Source organism: Vulpes lagopus, chromosome 24 (genome assembly GCF_018345385.1).
Source record: "Vulpes lagopus strain Blue_001 chromosome 24, ASM1834538v1, whole genome shotgun sequence".
Taxonomy (NCBI): Eukaryota; Metazoa; Chordata; class Mammalia; order Carnivora; family Canidae; genus Vulpes; species Vulpes lagopus.
In genome coordinates, this window is record NC_054847.1 from 19860071 (window position 1) to 19883302 (window position 23232).

General features: G+C 34.9%; 1 protein-coding gene across 1 annotated transcript in view; it reads left to right on the plus strand.

Moving 5' to 3' along the window:
* The window catches only part of THSD7B (thrombospondin type 1 domain containing 7B), a 732294-nt gene that overhangs the window by 488157 nt on the left and 220905 nt on the right, over window positions 1-23232 (plus strand). Inside the window, exons 12-13 of the mRNA XM_041739265.1 lie at window positions 3435-3629; window positions 9143-9406. Of these exons, the coding sequence (XP_041595199.1) occupies window positions 3435-3629; window positions 9143-9406 (459 nt within the window). The remainder of the gene's footprint in view (window positions 1-3434; window positions 3630-9142; window positions 9407-23232) is intronic.

Consider the following 23232-nt stretch of genomic DNA (forward strand, 5'->3'; position numbering starts at 1 on the left):
ATCTTGAACTTGGAGAAATCTGAAAATCATAATGCTTGACCTAAGCACATGATTGTATGGTATGCAGTGTGTCAGTTGCCACTCACCATTGAGTTAATAGACCATCAGTAATGACACAGAGCAATGGTCTTGTGATTAAATGTGGATGTTGTGAAACTTCGTGCTACAACTGTGAATGTTTGCTTTGGCCCCTAGAGATCGCTAACATCTCCATTAGACAACTCTGATACAACAGTTTGTATAGGAGCAATGGATCTGATTCATTCTACATAGCCCTATTAATGTAGTGAAAGTTTTTAGAGTGTATTTGACATAGTTTGACTAATGGTCATTTTAAGTACAATGCCAGAATCCTGTGAGATTCAACTATGATTCTCTCCTTTCCTTTATCCCTCAGATTCTGAGGATGGCCAAGTAAGAAATAAGCCACGGAGAGTGACAATGTGTACATGTACACATGCAAGGAGAACTATCTGCCTGCTTGCTTTAAAAGATAAATTAAAAATTCCAAAGGATAATAGTTGACAGCATTTATTGAACCCTCAGTGTATAAGAGATACTGTTTTAAGACTTCTCACAACTCTTTGTTATGAGTGTTCTTATTATAATCATTTTAAAGATTAGGAGACAATATTTAAGCATAAATATTAAATAACTCCATTCATGTAACTCCTGATGTTTGGAGTTGGAATTTGCATTCATACCATTTGATAAGAATGTCTCTGAAATGCATCATATACTAAAGCTATTCTTTATTTTTAATGCTTTCTTTCATTAATACAAAATAGCTCAATATGGGCATTCATAAATCCAGTGTTTGCAAATTTAGTTTGTAGAATTTCAAAGTATCATTGAATGTTTATCATAGTTGTCAAATTATGAACTCATATGAAAAATTATTTTTAAAAACTTCATTGGAGTGTTCATATTTCAAATAGCAAAGCTTTTTAAAAATGCTTAAAATTCCTCTTCATGTTAATCAGTGTCCTTTTGGGGGGAGAAATAGCTTGGCAAGGTAAAAGTCCCCTAAATTGATTCCAGATGGGTTATCTAAACATGTAATTCAAATAATATTTGTTTGCAGACTACGTAAGGTATGTTGGTATATTCATGAATGGCTATGGTATTCTCAACCAAACAAACACAGGTGATGCTGGCCTGATGTGCAATGGATTTATTCCTAGGATGTAGATTAAAAACAAAATCAAAAATTGTTCAAAATCAATGAATAACCCCACTTTCCATAGAGCAGATGTACAAATTGGGAAGTATTGTGTATGCATCCATTGTTATCTTAGCTAATTCCTTAATCCTAAAACATTCAATGGATTTGACTTTCAGTTAATAAAAAAAAAAAAATCAGATTGAATTGTTCTCTGTACTCAGAATAATGAAAGGAGTTCAGAATATAAGAAGAATGGGCAATTAAATTAATCCCCTCTATATAGTTACCCTGCATTGTAGAAGTTTTCATATAAAGCATTCTTAACAATGTTGATCCTAAACTGTGGTATGTTTATTGCTTGTAACTTGGTTGATTTTAGAATTGTCATAAAAATGATCCTAAATGATCTCTGTAGGATAAAAAATTCAGCAAATATCCATTGACATGCACCATACCAGGTGACTCAGTCTGTTAAGCAGCTGCCTTCGGCTCAGGTCATGATCCTGAGGTCCTGGGATTGAGCCTCACATCAGGCTCTTTGCTCAGTGGGGAGCCTGCCTCTCCGGTCCCTCCCCCAGCTCGTGTTCTCTCTCCTGGCATGAGTGCTTGCTCACTTGCTCTCTTTTTCTCTGTCTCAAATGAATATCTTAAAAAAAAAAAAAGTACCATACCAAATGTGGGTTGTCAGTAGACAGGCTGGATCAGAACCCTCTGGGACACTTAAAAATAAAAAGATTCCTAGAATTCTATCCTGGAGATGTTGAAGTAGGTCTGAAGTCATGCCATAGAATCTATGTATTCTCCTCTATCTCCATGATTAGGAATCAGTTTAGAAAATAGTTTTCACCCGAGGCAACATTTGGCAATGTCTGTAGCTTTTGGTTTTCATAACTGGGAGCGTGTGTGTGCTACTGGCCTCTAGTCGGTAGAGGCAAGAGATGCTGCTAAATATCTTACAGTGCACATGGGGCACCTGGGTGGCTCAGTGGTTGAGCATCTGCCTTTGGCTCTGGTCGTTATCCTGGGGTCCTGGGATCAAATCCCACATCAGGCTCTTCACAGGGAGCCTGCTTCTCCCTCTGCTTGTGTCTCTGCCTCTCTCTCTCTCTCTCATAAATAAATAAAATCTTAAAAAAAAATCTTACAGTGCACAGGAAATACCTACTCAAAGTATCCAACCTGAAGTGTCAATAGTGCATCGTTGAGAAATACTGCTCGAGAGAACATAAAGACATACCCCTACATTGTATATAATTAGGATGAATAAAAGATGCATAAAAATAGGGGATCCCTGGGTGGCGCAGCGGTTTGGCGCCTGCCTTTGGCCCAGGGCGCGATCCTGGAGACCCGGGATCGAATCCCATGTCAGGCTCCCAGGGACCGGAGCCTGCTTCTCCCTCTGCCTATGTCTCTGCCTCTCTCTCTCTCTCTCTCTCTCTCTGTGTGACTAGCGTAAATAAATAAATAAATAAATAAATAAATAAATAAATAAATATTAAAAAAAAGATGCATAAAAATAACATTTATAAGTGAATAAAATGTCATTGGCCCAAAGAATCAAATATAGAAATAAGCAAAATTTCATAAATTCCTTACCTTAAGATTACTGATTATTTTATGATAGGACTAGAGACCTTCTACTTGAAAAAGTTTGTGAGTGAAATTTTGAAGAATTATCTGCAATTAATAGAATATTTATAATGGGAGTTGTCTGGATAGGTTATGCCTATACTTGAAAAATATTTAAAATTCCTAATCCTGCAGTGTTAAGGGAAAAAAAGTTTACTAATAAACAATAGAAATTTTTTTAAATACTGATTGTAGAGTGAAAATGGTCCTATTTCTAGAAATGCATTCAAACAAGCAAAGTAAATTAAAATCTAGGAAGAATTCGCGTGATATCCATGATTTTGTCCCCTTTTTGTCCTCCTATTTTACTCTTGCACGTTTTTTTCCTACTTTTAGATCTTCCCTAGAGATCAGATACTCATAAGCTCATGTACAATAAATTACTGGAAGTTATTTTGGTTGCTGTCAATGCAACCAAATTGGATTAATAATGAAACCAATTAAATCTTCAAATACCGCCACTGGCGACGATAAACGTTTAATTTCCAGAGAGAAATAAGGTTAGCTGTGTCGAACGCCTTTTATAATCACAGTGATAACCAAATTTTCAAACATTGGGGGATTGCTATTTTGTTGAACAGCAAGCAGTGGACTGATTTAATCAAAATAATAACAAAAGAATCCATGTTTTTTTTAAAAGCGGTCTCCTGTATCTCTGAAGATAACCAGTCAGCGGAAATGATGGAATGCCTCAAGCAGACCAATGGCATGCCTCCCCTTGTACAAGAATGCGCAGTACCCTGTCGAGATGACTGCACCTTCACGGTTTGGTCCAGGTTTACACCCTGCTCCGCAAACTGTGAAACATCCCGAAGTCGACGGCGACAGCTCACAGGTAGGGTAGGGTAGGGTAGGGTAGGGTAGGGTATGCCTTTCAGACCAGGGGTGTACTCCTGGAAGTAAGTACTTCCACTTACTCTTGGAAGCAAGACTAGAAATTGTGTTGGGCCTCTCCCTTTCCCAGCCCCTCCCTGACATTGTGTCTCTTCTGGCCTACACCTGACACACGCAATGTACTTGGTTAATACTTGTGAAATGAGTGATGTGGACCATTCAATAGCTATGAAGTTCCTCGCTATATGGCTTTATAATCTTTAGAGTGGTGAATGGCAACATAGCCACCCTACTACCTTGGAGTAGTTAATGGCAAATTTCTGCTATTTTGTCATGAGTGGATCTCAGCGGGGTTGAAAACAGTGACTGATGTGTAAAACACATCAAAGGCATCTCTAACCTGTATCATTCTCTTTTGCCATTACTCTACAAGCAATTTGACCTTTTAAAATTTTAGTAGTGTAAGATAAAAGCAGAACTCACATATGTAAGTTAACTTTTGTGGTCTATTATTTTGGTCTGTTCTGTTTACATCCATGCAATTTAATGGAAATTAAAGCAATTAATAGTTTAATCAAGGTGCTGGAGCCACTTTTGCTTGTAATATACAAATAATTGATGCAGTGTAGTGTATTATACTACTTGTCTAGATAAATATCCTAGAATTTCTTTTAGGTGTATTTGAATATGCAGAAAACTTAATTTAGGTAATGAAGACCCAAAGGAAAAATGCCAAAATAATCATTGGGATAATAAAATAGTTGTTGACATTGAAGAATTAAGCACAGAAGACCATTTGTTCTTATAAGCAGTTCAAATGCTAATTCTCTTGGTTTCAAATTCCCTTTGTTTGAATGTATGGCTTACAAGATTATGTTTTAAATTTAACTCACTCTAATGGATTTACTTAATCGATGAGAGCCTTTAACAGGGTTTCTGCACACAAATCAGAAGCCCATTTATGAGCATAAGTAAAATCCATAATCAAATAAAAAAATGCTGTACTCTTTGCTCGCTTCTACAAAAATCTGTGCATATATAACTTTATGCAACATTGCTTGTGTTTCTAAGATGAAAGAAACTCTTACAGGAAATATAATGGGGTAGAGTGTGTTAGGAGTAATTTCAAGTTCAGGTGTAACAATAAAACTTAGTGTGCAGGTTAATGCAGAAGGCTTTGGAAGCCATCATCCTGGCAATTCTCTTTACCTTTGAGATGAGAATTTCTCTTAGAAGCAAAGGACATTTTTAATTAGTGGCCAGTTTTCTTTTCTTGAGAGTTTATTAATGGTATTTTATACCTGCAAATTGAGAATAGGGATAGTGAAAAAATCTAGAATATTTATTAAACTAGTACATTTTGCTATGAATTGTCAAAACTAATTAATTTGGTTTGTTTTAAAATATAATTTTTATGTAAATATTCAAGGACCCTTGTACACTTTTCTGCAAACTCTATCCCAAGAATTACCATGCCAAAATACTACTTAGAATTTTTCTAAATTATTATTGGTTATGTTTTCTGCTGGGTAATTAATCTTTTTGTCTCTTCATATATTGGAAACACCAAAACAACTGGTCAGTCTTCTGAAACAAATGAGTTGTAGCAAAAGCAAACAAACAAAAATCCACAGTACTATATCATTGTATGTGCAGTACAGTAAAGAATTGAAATTTTTCACTTCTTAAGACTTATGTTTATTGTTGCAGTACTATGCTTGTATTTTGGTCTCTCCCATGTAATTTGGTGGTAAATTTAAGTAATCTCTAACATGAATGGTAATAAAAGGCACGGACTTAGACTGTAAAACAGCATGACTCTCTTTAACACAGACACACATAGAGAAGCATACAGACAAAAATACCAGCCACTCTATGGAATAGGGGACCATCTAGTATGTTTTTCTTTTTTCTATTTTTAACAAGAGGCTTTCATTCAAAAAAAAATTTAAAAAAAAGAGGCTTTAATTCAATATCTGGGTATCCTGGGTGCTGTACTTCAACTAGATCATCACAGGTTTGAGATTGGATGGTAGTTTTAGCAGTCGTTTATACAGTGCTGAAAAAATAATCTATTAAGTAGATATGTTCAGGTTGTTAACGTACAAAATAACTAAATAAATAATATTTAACATGTACTTGTAGGTTTATGTTTTGGAATAGTCACAAATTTCCCTCTGACTTAAGGGAGGGAACATCTCTTACAGTATAATGGGAGAGAGACAGAGATTTTATTATAATTTTAACCTAGAACTTGTGACAATAGCTGTTATATTAGCACTACATTAGTTTCTTATTACTGGTGTGACAAATTACTACCAGTTTAGTGGCTTAAAACCAACACAAATTTATGATCTCATGGTTGTGTATATCTAAAGCAAACACCAGTTTCACGAGATGGAAAATAAGATGTTGGTGGAACTACATGCCTTGCTGGAGGCTCTAGGGGAAAATGTATTTCCTTCCCCCACCCCCACCCACCCTAGAGCATCTAGAGGCTATCCACATTCCTTGCCTCATGATTCTCTTCTTCCATCTTGAAATTCGGTAACACTGAGTCTCTCTGATTATTCTCCTTTGACTTGGTCTTAAAATTAGAAAAGCCTTTCCTGACTACATGATTAGGTTGAAAACACCCATATAATCCAGAATAATCTCATTTTAAGATCCATAATCTTAGTCACATCTACAAAATCTGTTTTTCCATCTAAGGTAGCATGATTATAGGTTCCAAGAATTGAGATGTGAACATCCTTGGAAAGGCATAGTTTGTGATAGGCAGAATAATGAAAGTACAGAAGAGTACCTTTTCTGTACCTGAGGTGAAGAGTCTCTGTATGACTTTCTGGTAGGGGTAATGCATTAGTTTGGACCTGAAGGATGAGTAGGCATTAACTAGACTATTGAGGGAGTTTGGAACTTAAGAATATTTCTGGTGTAAGAAATGCAAAGGCCAGAAACCAATGACTGATTTCCAGGATTGGAAAGATGTTCAGTATATCTAGCTGGTAACTTGCCAGAGGCAGAATGGCACAACATAGGCAAGGGCACATGCTAGTGAACTCATACTATGGAGTCTTGACAATCATAACAAGGAGTTTAGACTTCTGAAGAGTTTTAAGTAGATGAATGATGTAATCAGACTCTGTCTTTTGTCAGCTAGTTCTAGCTGCAGTGTGGGGAGAAGATCAAAGGGAATATGAGGCACAATGGCAATATGATACCCAAAGAAGCTGTTGTGAGGATTTAAGCTGGAAATCTGGAGATGGGCTAAATATGGGTGGTATTGGTCAGAATGGAAACAAGGACTGATTCAAGAAGTACTTAGACATTTGAAATGATAGATCTTTGTCGTTAAACAGATACAGGTAGTACAAAAGAGTTTAAGTGTGACATTTGAGATTTTACACTTGGTCATATTGGAATAATTGGGAAATGAAGATGGAGAAAGGAAGGTCATCCTGTGAAGAGCTTGAGTATGTATTTTGCCAGGCTGAGTTTGATTGGCCTTTGAAGTTCCAGTCTGGCTCGAAGCTAGAGCAAGAAATCTCTAGAATGGGGATAATAATTAGGAATCAAGAGATAGAGAAAGTTTTAAAAACTTTCTGTGAGTGAAGATAATGGATCAGAAAAGAAGAGAACCTAGGGCAGTGCCCTGAGAAAGCCCATTAGTTAAGAGATGTACAGAGGAGAAATAATCAAACAAACAGATAAGCTGTTCCCAGAGAAATGTTGGGGGTGAGGGACAAAAAGGTAAGGTATGATGGAATTTAGGAAGGCTATTTCAACAATGATGGTGTGGTCAACATTCTGCACAATCTTTGAGTCTGAAGGATAAGGTATAAAGATATTCCACGGCTTCCTTTGTTTTATTACTTTTTCAGTAGTAAGTAGTTTCAAAGAATAGGTGGACTCTGAATCCAGGCTGAGGTGAATTGAAAACAGATAGAAATTGAAGAGATGGAGACAATAGTTCTTCACAGACATTTAAGAACTACCAGAGACTTGGGTATGTTAAATGCTGGTAGGAAGAAACCAGACACCACACATTGATTTCTCAACCAGTACATTCTCATAGCCATGATTAGAGGCTGCCCCTCTCAAACTGTTTTTTCATGAAGTGCCCCTTATGGTGGAGGCAAGTCAATACATCCTCCCATTTCAGGAAAGGTCAGGAATCTTTATTTATTGTGGCCATAAGCAAACATGTTAGACCACAGAACCAATCATCCCGGCAGCAACTGCAAAATTATGTATAAACTATTTGACAGTGAGATAATATCCCATTACATCAGCTGAAATCAAACATTTTTAAAACACCTATAAACACTGGGAGTAAGACTAATAAAGCAACCTGTTTCATTTTTTTTATACGCAGCCAACAGTCCAGCTGCTGACTTATTAATGAGGAAACAAAATATAATTAGATCTATTAGAAAATTTTTAGGAATCTAGTGGAAGTGTGTTAGTAGAAAAGTTGAATCAAGCTATAGGCTGACTTGAAATCCCATTAAACATAATTATCAAATACTCAGAGCAGTGGAAAATGATTCTGCATTCTCATTACTCAAAGACAGGATCACAGCTGAAAGGTCCATCAAAGTCAATTGGTTAAGGTAAAGTCATATTCTAGAACATGTAAGTTGAAAAGGTCTCTCAAAGTGGAAGCCATAACTTTTTTCAGATTAAATTACCCAACAGTATTTGAGTGTTTATTTCACTGTATTATGTCAGCATTTGTGAGCTGCCTCATGGCAAGGACCAAAATAAGTTGTACTTTGCCACATCCCGAGTGACACCTAGCCTCACTCCAGGGCCATTGTATGGAAGGATAGAATTTTGTTCTTTGAATACATGAACTGTTTTCAAAAATGTACGTCAGGGATCCCTGGGTGGCGCAGCGGTTTGGCGCCTGCCTTTGGCCCAGGGCGCGATCCTGGAGATCCGGGATCGAATCCCACGTCAGGCTCCCGGTGCATGGAGCCTGCTTCTCCCTCTGCCTGTGTCTCTGCCTCTCTCTCTCTCTCTCTGTGACTATCATAAATAAATAAATAAATAAACAAATAAAAATATATAAAAAAAATGTACGTCAAAAAGAGGATGTTAATATTCGCCGTTTTGTTGGTTTCCCTGGAAACTATTAATTCAAGGGAAAATGGAGACAAGGTAATCCATGTGTTCTTACCAACAAGTTATAGGGAAAATCATACTAAATAAACTAACAATAATTTTCTAGCTGTTGAGTCACTAAAGCAAACATCTTTTTGGTTTCATTTTTGCCACTCTCCAATATAAAACCATTTTTAATTTTTTTTTTCAAATTAACTTGAATTTCACCATTGATTTGAGAGTTGCTTCCATTGTCCTAGGATTTATTTTCAGGGCAAAAAAGTGGAGAAAGGAAGGAGAACCTTATATTTTATTTAGCATTTAATATTTGAAGAGCTAGTAAAGACAATGACTTTTAACAAAACAAACGTGAAATTAATATATCAATGTCTCTTTTTGGAACAGGGAAAAGCAGGAAGAAGGAGAAGTGTCAGGACTCTGACCTGTACCCTCTCATAGAAACAGAACTGTGCCCTTGTGATGTATTTATATCTCAGCCTTATGGAAACTGGTCAGATTGCATTCTTCCAGAAGGCAGAAGGGAGTCTCAACGAGGATTTCGGATACAAGGAGATGGCAAAGAATGTGGAAAAGGCGTGCGCTTTCGAGCAATAGCTTGCTCTGATAAAAATGGAAGACCTGTTGACCCCTCCCACTGCAGCAGCTCTGGTAAGGAGATGGATGAGGAGTAATCTGGGAACATACATATAGCCTAGGAGGTAGTGTAGAAGATCTGGAATTAGTAGCTTTGTTCTTTCACAATTCTTTCAGTTCTCCTTTGTTAATAACACACTACCTTTCATAAAGTATAAGCATTTGGAATGCACATATACATATTTCAGTGATAATTTGGAATGTGATTGATTATTTGGAATGTGATTGTTTTGGATCTTCGACTCACCTCATTCCATACTGCACCTTTGGCCATTTGGTTAACTGTGGATAAGTGCAGTTACTGTGCTGCACTGGAAAAGCCATATTTAATACAAAATATATTTTGTGATTTTTTTTTTTTTTGTGCTCTGATCATACATATACAAAGCATCAGGCCTTGAATTCCTTCTAAGTTAGCTGACAAAATACCAATGAAAAAGCTGATTTAAAATATTTTTACAATGCAATATATAAATATACCCAAATTAATAATAAAATAAAACTGGAGGGGGGAAAAAGGGCAATCTGGGAGAATTTTGTGAGCTGTTAAGCAGGGAGAAGATTGTCTTTTTTGAACCTTGGGAGAATTCAAAAGATATGGGTTAATGGGGAAAAGAATGAGATTAAATACAGTCAGGGTAAATGTTGATGGGAGTGGTGCCGAGACTAATGTTTACAATGGAACTTATGAATTTCATGTTCTACTTTGTGGTTTATTTTAAGACTTAAAAAGTTAGGAATTTTACAGAGTACATGAAAGAATTCATGTCTGACTGGCAAACTGGGAGGAAAAAATATTTTGGTCTCTGTCATCAAAGCCTTATGTTCTAATAAGCTTTCTCAATAATATTAATGGTAAGTTGAAATCAGTTCTGTTACAGAAGTCAGGTAAATGACAATTTGTCTGCATTGCCAATGGATTGGCTGTTCTTTAAAATATGCCCCTATCATTATATGATTTTTTTAAGATTTATTTATTTATTTATTCATGAGAGACACAGAGAGAGAGAGAGAGACAGAGACACAGGCAGAGGGAGAAGCACGCTCCATGCAGGGAGCCCGACGTGGGACTCGATCCCAGGTCTCCAGGATCAGGCCCTAGACTGAAGGCAGTGCCAAACTGCTGAGCCACAAGGGCTGCCCCTGAATTTAACTTAAAGTTTAATGACTTTTTAATTGGTGATATTGCTCTGCTTCCTGGGTAATAAAATTGTCTTCAGCAGTCGGGTCAGAGAAATGTTAAACATTTCAGAAGCAAGTAGTGGACCCATCTTAGGGAAGCTAAGCTGATTGACTTTAATCTTTGTCTTTTGGTTTTTAAATATGTATTGATTTATTTTCTAAAAATTGCTTTTCCTTTTTCCAATTGAAATACGTGTGATTTACAATGTATAAATTTAAGATGTACAACATATTAATTTGATTTTTATATGGAAGTGATTGACATTGTAGTGATAATTAGCACCGCTTTCACATTAGAGTTATTTATATTTTTTAAACTGGTTGGAATAATGAAGTTCTAGTCTCTTAGCAAGTTTGGTTATAATGCAAGATTGGTGTGTATATGGGCTATACTGTGCATTAAATCTCTAGGACTTATACTACTCATTGCAAATTTATACAGTTTAATAATGTCTGTCCTATCCACCCCTCCCCACCCTCCATCTCCTGGTAACCGCCGTTCTACTCTGTGTTTTTACACGTTTGACTTCTTTAAATTTCACATATAAGTGATATCCTACAGAATGTGCCTTTCTCTGACCTACCTTAGTGTAATGTTCTCAGGGTCCATCCATATTGTAACAGATGGTAAGATGCCCTTTCTTATGACCAAATAATATTCCATTTTTATATATGAGATATATATTTATTGTAGATATTACATCTTCTCTATCCATTCATCTGTTGATGGGCCCTTAAGTTGTTTCCATATATTGACTATTGCAAAATATGCTGCAATGGGCACATGAGTATATTATCTTTGATATTCTATTTTCATTTCCTTTGGGTATATACCCAGATGTGGGATTGCTATATCCTATAGTAGATCAATTAATTTTTGCTATATCCTATAGTAGATCAATTAACTTTAATATCATTTTCCATAGCATTTGAACAAATTTACATTCCCACCAACAATGTGCAAGGGTTCCCTTTTCTCCATATCCTACTCAACACTCATTATTTGTCTTCTTGATTATAGCCATCCTAATAGGCATATAGTGTTATTTCACTGTGGTTTTGAGTTGTAGCTCTCTGATGATTTTGTTGAGCATCTTTTCATGTACCTGTTGGCCATTTGGATGTCTTTGGGAAAATGTCTATTTCTCTGCCTATTTCATGCTCAGATTGAGTGTGTTCTTGGTATATCTTGGATATTAACCTGCTGCCTGACACATGGTTGGCAAAAAACTTTCTCCTGTTTGTTATGTTGCCATTTCATTTTGTTGTTTCCTTTGCTATGCAGACGTTTAAGCTTGATGTAGTCCTGTTTGATTTTTTGTTGGTGTTTGGTGACCTATGCAAAACATCATTACTAAAACCAATGTTAAAGAGCTTCTTGACTACATTTTCTTCTAAGAGTTTCCTCAGGTTTTATATTTAAGGCTTTGATCTATTTTGAGTTAATTTTTTGGAGTGATATAAAATAGCAGTTTAGTTTCATTGTCCTACATTGTTTTTCCAACACCATTTGAAGAAACCATTTCCCCATTAGGTAAATAACACCTATTCTCTTGTCAAGTATTAGTTGACTGAATATATAAGGGTTTTATTCTGGGCCCTTGATTCTGTTTCTTTGGTCCGTGTGTCTTTTTATACCAAAAATTATTCTGTTTTTATCCCAATAGCCTTGTAGTATAGTTTTAAATCAGGAAATGTGATACCTCCATCATCTTCCTCGGGATTGTTTTAGCTATTTGGGATACTTGGTGATTCCATTTCTCTATTAATGTGAAGAATGCCATTTGAATTTTGACAGAGATTACTTTGAATCTATAGAAGACTTTGGGTAGCATGGACATTTTAACAAAATTCTTCAGATCCATGAACACAGGTTGTTTTTTCCATTTGTTGTATCTACATCAATTTTTTTCAAGTAACTTTTGTAGTTTTTAATATACAGATCTTTTACTTCCTTGGTTAAATTTATTACTAGATATTCTATCATTTTGGTGCAATTGTGCATGGGATAGTTTTCTTTTTCCGATACTTCATGATTTGTGTATAGTAACATAACTGATTTCTGTACATTTATTTTATAAATCTTGGAACTTTGCTGAAGTTGCTGATTAGTTTCAACAGTTTTTTGGTTGAATCCTTAAAATTTTCTATATGCAAAATAATATCAACTGAAAATAGTGGCAATTTTATTTCTTTTCCAATTTGGATATCATTTTTTTTTTCTGTCTTATGTAATTGTTCCAGCTAGGACTTCCAGTACTGTATCAAATAAGAGAGAGGTGAGCATGGACAATTTTGTCTTTTTTCCTGTTCTTAAAAGGAAAGTTTTCTGTTTTTCAACGTTGAATATAATGTTAGCTGTAAGTTTGTCATATATGGCCTGTATCCTTTTGAGGTATGTTTCTTCTATACATAACCTGTTGAGGTTTTATATTGTGAAAAGATGTGATACTTTTTCAAATGCTTTTTTAGCATTTATTGAAATGACCATGTGATGTTTATCTCTTATTCCATTAAAGTGATGTATTACATTTATTCTATTAAAGTGATGCATTACATTTATTTTTTTTAAGATTTTATTTATTTGAAAGAGAGCAAGAGGACAGAGGGAGAATGAGAGGGAAAAGTAGACTCTCTGCTGAGCAGAGAGTCCAGTGCAGGGCTGGATCCCAGGACACTGAGATTGTGACCTGAGCCATGGGGCAGACACTTAAGCAACTGAGCCACACAGGTACCCCAGTGATGTATTACATTTATTGATCTGTATATGTTGAATCATCCTTGAATTGAAGGAATAAATCCTACTTGATAATGGTGTATAATCTTCTCAATGTGTTCTTCATTTCAGTCTCCTAATATTTTGTTATTTTTTTCACATATTTCCTAAGTAATATTGTTCTGTAATACTCTTTTCTTGTGGTGTCCATATCTGGCTTTGACATCAGGTTAATGCTGGCTCTGTAGAAGGAGATTGGGAATGTTTTCTCCAGTTCATTTTTCCTCCATTGCAAAGTTTGAGAAGAATTGGGATGAATTTTTTTAAATGTTTGGTAGAATTCCCAAGTGAAGCCATCTGGTCCTGGGATTTTCTGTTTTGGAAGGTTTTTCATAACTGATTTAATCCCTTTACTCATTACTGGCTTGTTAAGATTTTTCTGATTTTTCTGCTTTTCAGTGTTGGTAGGTTGTGTGTTCCTAAAAATTAGGTCTTCTACATTATATAATCTTTTAGCATGCAATCATTCACAGTAGTCTTTTATGATTCTATGTATTTCTGTGGTATCAGTTATAACATCTTCCATTTCCAAGCTTGTGCCTTTGTTTTCTTAGCTAAAGGTTTGTCGATTTTGTTAAAAAAAAAAAGATAAAAAAACAACCCTTAGTTTCATTGATCTTTCCAATTTGTCTGATTCCTATCTCATTTATTTCCTCTTTGATCTTAATTATTTCCTTCCTTTTGACAACTTTGTGCTTAATTTGGTCTTTTTCTAGTTGTTTGAGATGTTAGGTTAGTTTGAGATCGGATTTCTTAATGTATCCATTTATTGCTATAAATTTTCCTCCCAGAACTACTTTTGCAGGATCCCGTAGGATTTGATAAGTTGTTTTTCCATTTTCATTTGTTTGGGGTTAATTTTCTAATTTCTCTTTTTATTTCTTTGATGCATTTGTTCTTGATAAGCTTTTTGTTTGGTTTCAACATACTTGTAGATTTTCTACCTTTCTCCTACTGATTTCTGATTTCATACCATTGTGGTCAGAAAAGATAATTGGTATGATTTCACTCTTAAATTTGGTAAGTATTGTTTTATGTCCTACTCTATGTTCTATACTGGAGAATGTTCCATGTGTACTTGAGGAAACTATATATTGTTCTGTTGGATGGAATGTGCTATATCTATCAAGTCCATTTGGTCTAAAATATGGTTCAATTTTAACAATTCCTTGGGTTTTTGTTTTGGTTTTGGTTTTCTGTTTGGGTGATGCAGCCATTACTGACAGTATGGTGTTGAACTCCCTTATTGTTTTTATATAGCTGTCTATTTTTCTCATCGGATCCATTAGTATTTACTTAATACATTTAGGGGCTCTGATAATGGATGTATATCCATTTATGAATGTTATATCTTCTTGGTGTATTGACTCCTTTATTATATAATGTTTATTATTGCCTTTTTTTTTCTCTTGGCTTGGAGCCCTGTTTTGTCTAAATAGTGCTATACCTACATTCTTTTGGTATCTACTTGAATGAGATATATTCTTCTAGCTTTTGAAAATTTGAGTGTATGTGTGTCTTTAAAGCTACAATGAGTCTCCTGTAGGTACCATACAATAGAGAAACAAGACAATCTATCCAGCCGTTCTATGCCTTTTGATTGGAGAATTCAATCCATTTATACTTAGAGTGATTATATATTGATATGTAAGGACTTACAACTGCCATTTTTATTCTTTGCCTCTGGTTGTTGTGTATCTCCAGTGTTGTTGTTTTTCTTCCTTTTCTTTCTGCCTACCTTTGTAAATTGATACTTTTCCATAGTGATATGTTCTATCTTCCCCTTTTTTATTTCATCTACCAGATTTTTTATTTGCAGTTATTATGAACTTTACTCAAAAATTCCCAGAGATAAAACAGTCCATATTCTGCTGATAATAATTAATCTCAATTTGCCTATAGAGTTTCTACCCTTAGACTCTTCTATATATTTGATGTTTACTTCTTTTATGCTTTATGCTTTTATATTCTTTAACAAATTGTAGTCACTATGATTATTGTTAATACTCTCTAACTTTTATACTACAGTTCAATGGTTAACACACATTCTAGCAGATTTAGTTTTCTAATTCTGTTCTTCAACTTTACCAGACTGTTATGTACTTTATGTTCTCCTGTCTCTGGTTAATATCTTTTCATCCCACCTTGTTCCTTTCAGTGTTTTTTTGTTTTGTTTTGTTTTGTTTTTTGTGAGTCTATTGGTAGTGAACTCCCTCAATGTTTTTAGTTTGAGAAAGCCTTTATTTCTCTCTCCTATCTGAAAGCTAGCTTATGGATCAGTTATTCTTGGCTAGCAGTTTTTATCTTTCAACATTTTGAATATACCATCTATGTGTCATCTGCTCTCTCCTGGCCTGTAGAGTTTCTGCTGAGAAATCTGTCAATGGCCTAATGGGGGGTTGTTCTGTAGGTAACTTCTTTCCCCTGGTTGTCTTTAAGATTCTTTACCATTGATTTTTGACAGTTCCAATATAATGTGTCTTGGAAAAGGTATTCTTGCACTGAAGTAATGGAGTCTTCTCTCAGCTTCCTGAATATGTATATTTAAGTCCTTCCATAGGTTTGGGAGGTTCTCAGCTTTTGTTTCTTTAAACTCTGCCTATTTGCACCATTCTTCTCCTTCTATATACCATTTTTTTATATTCTGATCAAATGCAAAGTTTCTTTTACCCTTTTTAAGTTTTTATTTTTCTTTCTTTCTTTCTTTCTTTCTTTCTTTCTTTCTTTCTTTCTTTTCTTCTTTCTTTCTTCTTTCCTTTTTTTTTTTTCTTAGAGACAGAGCACATACTCACATGGAGGGGTGGAGGGAAATAGGAGAGGGAGAATCTTAAGCAGGCTGCATGCCCAGTGTGGAGCCCAATGTGGGAACCTGTCTCACAACCTGAAGATGATGACCTGAGCCAAAATCAAGAGGCAGATGCTTAATTGACTGAGCCACCCAAGCACCCCTTCGGTTTTTATTTAAATTCTAGTTAACAGACAGTGTAATATTGGTCTCAGGTATACAATATAGTGATGATTTTTTTTTTTTTACACTTCCATATGCTACCTCGAGCTCATCATCACAACTATACTCCTAATCCTCCTCATCTATTTAACCATCTCCCCTCCAACCTCTCCTCTGGTAACTAACAGTTTGTTCTCTATAGTTAAGAGTCTGTTCCTTGGTTTGCCTATCTCTTCTCCTCTTCTCTCCTTTTCTTTTTTCTCCCTTTGCTCACTTGCTTTGTTTTTTAAATTCCATGTATGAGTAAAGTCATATGCATTTGTCTTTCTCTGACTTATTTTGCTTAGAATAATACCCTCTACATCCAACCACATCATTGCAAATGGAATAGTAATATTCCATTTGTGTGTGTATATAAATATAAATATATATATGCATACATATACATATATATATATATATACACATATATATGGAGATATATATATATATATATTTAGAGAGAAAGAGAGACTAGAGAGTCTTCCTGGTTTCCAGCTACCAGTCCAACAGACTCTATGAACAGAGACTGATGGGGTTAGCCAGGTCAAGAGAAGCATGGAATACTTCCAGATAAATCATCTTCAAGGTCTGATCTCTTCATATTGCTTAAGGAAGGCCTATAACATCTAATACCCATTAAGTGTGATGGCCTTGGAAAATGTTTCCTCATTTCATTGTGTATCCTTACCTCTCCTGATCTTTACCATATACACCCTGTATTACCTCCTGGAAAAATGGTCAGGCATTTTATAAGGCTAGTACTTCAGGAGGGTTTAGATCTCTCCCACACTCATGTAACTCTTTCATTTCCTACAACTTAAAAGTTGTAAAAACAATTCTTGGCATCAGTAAGGATGGAAGGTTAATATACTCATTAAGTCTGGTTCATTTCTAGATTTCATTCTTTTAGCTTTGAATATATTCTTCCATTGCCAGTGTTAATAAGCAACAGCTCTGTTCCTTGTCCTAATTTATTATACCTCTTCTGTTTGCATGTAGTTTTGTCTATGCCTAGTTAACTATGTTGATTTTCCTTTCTGTTGGATTACAGTTGGAGACCCAGACTTTCAGCTTACTAAAGTATATAGATAAAATAAAGATGTCCTTTTATTGTAACCATCTGGTTATCTGCCAGATAACCATCTGGTTATCTGCCAGTTTTTCCAGCTGCCCTCTACCCGACCCAGCACCCCCTCCCCCTTCCCAGAATTCATGACATCAGAACACCGGTTTTCCCCTTTTCCTTGAGACTCAGGAGGGCCAAAGCAACAGCCTTTTGCTTTTTCTCTCTCCCCTACCAAGGGGTGAAGGAAGGGATCCATCCTATTGTTCAGAGGCACCAGCTCCCTCCCCTAAATCAGGCTGAGAAGGAACCAGCCAGCTCTTACCTCCTCCTGGTTGTTTTCTTTCCCATCCCAGTTTATTTTTTGTCTCCTCCCCCACCCCAACCCCAGCCCCTACCTCTGAAGCCATTTTATGAACTGTCATGTGCCACCTGAGCCTCCAGTAAAAACAAAAAACAGGCAAAAAAAAATATATATATATATATATAATATATATATAAATATATATATATTTTATATTTTTTAAATATATATTATATATAAATATAAAATTTAAATATATATATTTTATATATATATAAATATATATATATATATATATATATATATATATATATATATATATATATCTATATCCACATCTTCCTTATCCATTCATCAGTCCATTGACAGTTGAGCTGCTTCCATGAATTGGCTACTATTGATAATGCTGCTATAAACATCAGGGAGCATGTATTCCTTTAAGTTAATATTTTTGTATTCTTTAGGTAAATACCTAGTAGTACAACTGCTGGATCATATGGTAGTTCTATTTTTAACTTTTCAGGAACCTCCATACTGTTTTCCAGAGTGCTTGAGTTAGTTTGCATTCCTACCAACAAAGTAAGAAGGTTCCCCTCTCTCCGCATCTTTGTCAATACCTATTGTCTCTTGAATTGTTCATTTTAGCCACTCTGACAGGTATGAGATGATATCTCATTATAGTTTTGGTTTGTATGTCCCTGATGATGAGTGATGTTGAGTATTTTTTCATGCATCTGTTAGCCTGGCTGTCGTCTTCGGAGAAGTATCTGTTCATGCCTTCTGCTTACTTTTTAATTGGATTACTCATTTTTGGATGTTGCATTTTAGGAGTTCTTTATATATTTTGGATACTAAGTCTTTATCAGATATGTCATTTGCAAATATCTTCTCCCATTCGGAAGGTTGCTTTATTAGGTTTGTTGATTGTTTCCTTTACTGAGCCTAAGCTTTTTATCTTGATGAAGTCTTCATTTTTGCTTTTGTTTCTCTCACCTCAGGACACATATCTAGAAAGAAGATTCTACAGCTGATGTCAAAATTACTGTCTGTGTTCTCTTCTAGGATTTTTATTGTTTCAGGTCTCACATTTAGGTCTTCAATCTCTTTGGAACTTAGTGTATAGTATAAGATAGTGGTCCAGTTTCATTCATGTTGCTGTCCAGTTTTCCCAGCATTTATGGAAGAGACTGTCTTTTTTCCCATTAGATATATATTTTTTTTGCTTTTATCAGAGATTGACCATATAGTTGTTGGTCCATTTCTGAATTTTCTATTTTGTTCCATTGATCTAAGTGTCTGTTTTTGTGCCACTACCATTCTGTCTTGATGACTACAGCTTTATAATATAATTTGAAGTCTGGAGTTGTGATGCTTCCAGCTTTGCTTTTCTTTTTCAAGATTGCTTTGGCTGTTCAGTGTGTGGTTCCATACAAATTTTAGGGTTGTTTATTCCACCTCTGTAAAAAATATGGTAGAATTTTGTTAGGGGTTGTTCTAAATGTGTAGATTACTTTGGGTAGTACAGATTTTACCAATATTTGTTTTTCCAATCCATGAGCATGGAATGTCATGCTATTTCTTTGTCCTCTTCAATTTTCTTTCAATGTTCTATAGTTTTCAGAGTACAGGTCTTTCACCTCTTTGGTTAAGATTTATTCCTAGGTATCTTATTGTTTTGGTACAACTGTACATGGGATAGATTCCTTAATTTCTTTTCATTATCAGTGTACAGAAATTGAACAGATTTCTGTACATTGATTTTGTATCCTGCAACTTCAGTGAATCTGTGTATCCATTATAGTACTGTTTTGGTGGAGTCTTTCAGGTTTTCTTTATATACTATGTCATCTGCGAATAGTGAAAGTTGGACTTCTTCCTTGCTGATTTGGATGCCTTTAAAAACAATTATTCATGAGAGATACAGAGAGAGATAGAGGCAGAGACACAGCCAGAGGGAGAAGCAGGCTCCATGCATGGAGCCTGATGTGGGACTCGATCCTGAGACTCCAGGATCACGCCCTGGGCTGAAAGCGGGCACTAAACCGCTGAGCCACTCAGGGATCCCCATGGATACCTTTTTAAAATTTTTGTTGTCTGATAAAAGTGGTGAAAGTGAACATCCCTGTTTTGGTTTTGACTGTAGAGGAAAAGCTCTCTTTTTCCCTTTTAAGGATGACATTGGCTGTGGGTTTTTCATACATTGTCTTTATTATGTTGAGTTATGTTTCCTCTCAGTCTACATTGTTGTGGGTTTTTATCATGAATGGATATTGTACTATGTCAAATGCTTTTTCTACATCTGTTGAACCATTTGTTTACTTTTGGATGCATGTGTTAACTAGAAATCTCTTGGATCCTGTAGTGCATTGTGCCAAGGCACTTTTGTTCTGTTACAGATGTCTAATTCTAGTTATTAAAAAGGAGAAAAAAGTGACTCCTACCATTATGATCCTGAGGTCATCTACATATTGATTTAGTCATTCATTTGGTCAAAGTCTATATTTGTACATCAGCTATATACCTGGTCTTCTATGACGTGGGTGCATATTTAAGGGGACATAGAGTTTTTGTGAAGTTTGTTGTCTAGTGGGGGATAAAAATAAAAGGAATTTCAAGGGTTTTTTTTTTTTAGCTCTTTTGATGCTAAATATAAAATCTTAAAATAATATTTAGGGAGGTCCATGCTAAAGTGACAAAAATTTGAGATGTGAACTATGAGAGAGAAGCAACCATGTGAAAAGTACATACAAGATCATTTTAGGTAGTGAAATAAGCATGTTCGAAAGAGTAGGGTAGGAAAGAAGTTCTGGCAACAAAACGAAGGAAGCTCTATGGTTTGAATTGAGGGAGTGAGGAGAGAATTCTGTGAAATAAGGTTGAAAAAGTAGACAGAGTCTTGTGAGACAAAGCAAGGAGTACAGATCTAATTTAAGTATAATCATATGTGAAAATGTCAGGTAATATAATCCAACTTAAGTTTTAAAAAATTATTTTTAATATACAATGTTAATTTTAGGCATATAGCCTAATTTTCAGTATTTGTATATATGGTAAAATTGGAACAATAATTCTAATTAATAGGTATTACCATATATAGTTACAAGTCTTGTGATGAGAAGTTTTAAGGCTTAGAATTTTCAAATATACAATAGATTATTAACTATGTTGTACATTACATACCCATGACTTATTTATACCTGGAAGTTTGTACCTTTTTTTCATTTTGCCCACTCCTGATTTCCTACCTTTGACAACCACCATCTGTTATGTCTGAGTTGAGTTTTGCCTTTGGTTTTGTGTGTGTGTGTGTGTGTGTGTGTGTGTGTGTGTGTGTGTGTTGTTAGTGGTGGTGGTGGTGGTTTTTCTCCCCTCTCTCTACATATAAGTGAGATCTATGCATTATTTTGTCTTTCTCTCTGACTTATTTCACTTAGTATAACGCCCTCGGAATCTATCTGTATTGTCATGAATGGCAATTTTTTTTTAATGGCTGGATGATATTCTGTTGTATATTTCTATCCTATTTTATCTACACATCCATGAGTGGATATCCAGGTTACTTTACTATTGGAAATAATCTGCAGCGAATGTGGGGGTACACATATCTTTTAAAATTAATGTTTTGTTTCTTTTTTTCCAGATAAATACCAGAAGTGGAATTTCTGGATCAGATGTTCTGTTGTTTGTTTTTTTTTTTTTTTTTTTAATTTTCTAAGGACCATTTATACTGTTTTCAATGATGTCTAAACCAATTTACATTCTGATCAACAGTGCACAAATGTTCTTTCTCCACATCCTTGCCAATACTTATTATTTCTTGTCTTTTTGATAATAGCCATTCTAAGAGATGCAAGATGGTATCTTCTTGTGGCTATGATTTGCATCTTCTTAATGATGAGGGATATTGAGCATCTTTTCATGTGTCTGTTGGCCATCTATCTGTCTGAAAAAAAGTCTATTCAGATCCTCTATCCACTTCCTAATCTTAGTTTTTGGGGGTTTTCTTTTCCCTCTTGTTTTTAGTGTTTTTATGGGGTTGGTTTGCTACTGAGTTGTATGAATTCTATATCTATTTTGGTTATTAACCCCCATCAGATATATGATTTGCAAATATTTTCTTTCCTTTTATAGGTTCTTTCCATTTTGCTGATGGTCTCCTTTAATTGCAGAAGTCTTATTAGTTTGATGTAGTCCCAGTTGTTTAGTTTTGCTTCTTTTGCCTTTTGTGTCAAATCAAAAAAAATCATTATACCAAGGCTGAAGTATAGAGCTTATCACCTATGTTTTCTTCCAGGAGTTTTGTGGTTCCAGGTCTTACATTTAAGTCTTTATTCCATTTTGAGTTAATTTTTTGTGTAAAGTGGCTGTCCAGTATTTTCTTGTGGCTGTCCAGTATTCCCAACAGTATTTGTTAGAGACCATTCTTTATCCATTTGATATTCTTGGCTCCTTTGTTATAAATTAATTGACCATATAGGTGTGGGTTTATTTATGAGCTACCTATTCTGTTACACTGATAGATGTGTCTGTTTCTAATGTCAAGATCATACTATTGTGATTAGTTTTTTAATATAATTTGACATCAAGCATGGTATCTCTGGCTTCGCTCTTTCTCAGGATTACTTTGGCTACTTGGGGTGTTTGTTGCTCCATAGAAATTTTAGGATTTTGTTTTATTTCTTTTGAAAAAAATGCCATGGGAATTTTTGTAAGGATTACAATGATTATGTAGATTCTTTTGATTAGTATGGACATTGTAATATCAGTTCTGGTCCAGGAGCACAGAATTTCTTTCCATTTATTTAATTTCTTGTATTAGTGTCATACAATTTTCAGTTTGTAGGTCTTTCATCTATCTCCTTGGTTAAATTTATTCCTAGGTTTTATTCTTTTGATGTAATTTTAAATGGGATTGTTTTCTTAATTTCTCTTTCTGGTAGTTCATTATTAGTGCATATATATATAGAAATGCAAGTGACCATAGATCTATATATTACATTTCTGTATTATGCAAGCTTACCTAATCTATTAGTTCTTTTTTTCCCCTTAATCTATTCTTAAGATTTTTATTATTTATTTATTTATTTATTTGTTTATCTATTTATTTATTACTTATTTATTTATTTATTTATTTTTGTGGCGTCTTGAGAGTTTTCTATACATTAAGTCATGCATCTGCAAATAGTGACAGCTTTATTTCTTCCTTTCCAATTTGGATGCCTTTTCTTTCTTATCTCTGGCTAGGACTCCTATTACTATGTTGAATAAAAGTAGTAAGAGTGGCCATCCTGTTTTGTTACCGATCCTTGAACAATTTCCAGCTTATTATCATTAGGTATGATGTTAGCAGTTGGCTTGTCATATTATGTTAAAGTGTATTGTCTCTGTGTATGCTTTGTTGAGAGTTTTTATCATAAATTGATGTTCCATTCTGTCAAATGCTTTTTCTGCATCTATTGAGATGACCATATGCTTTTTATTTTTGGTTTTGTTAATTTGCTATATCACGTTGATTGTATGGATGTTA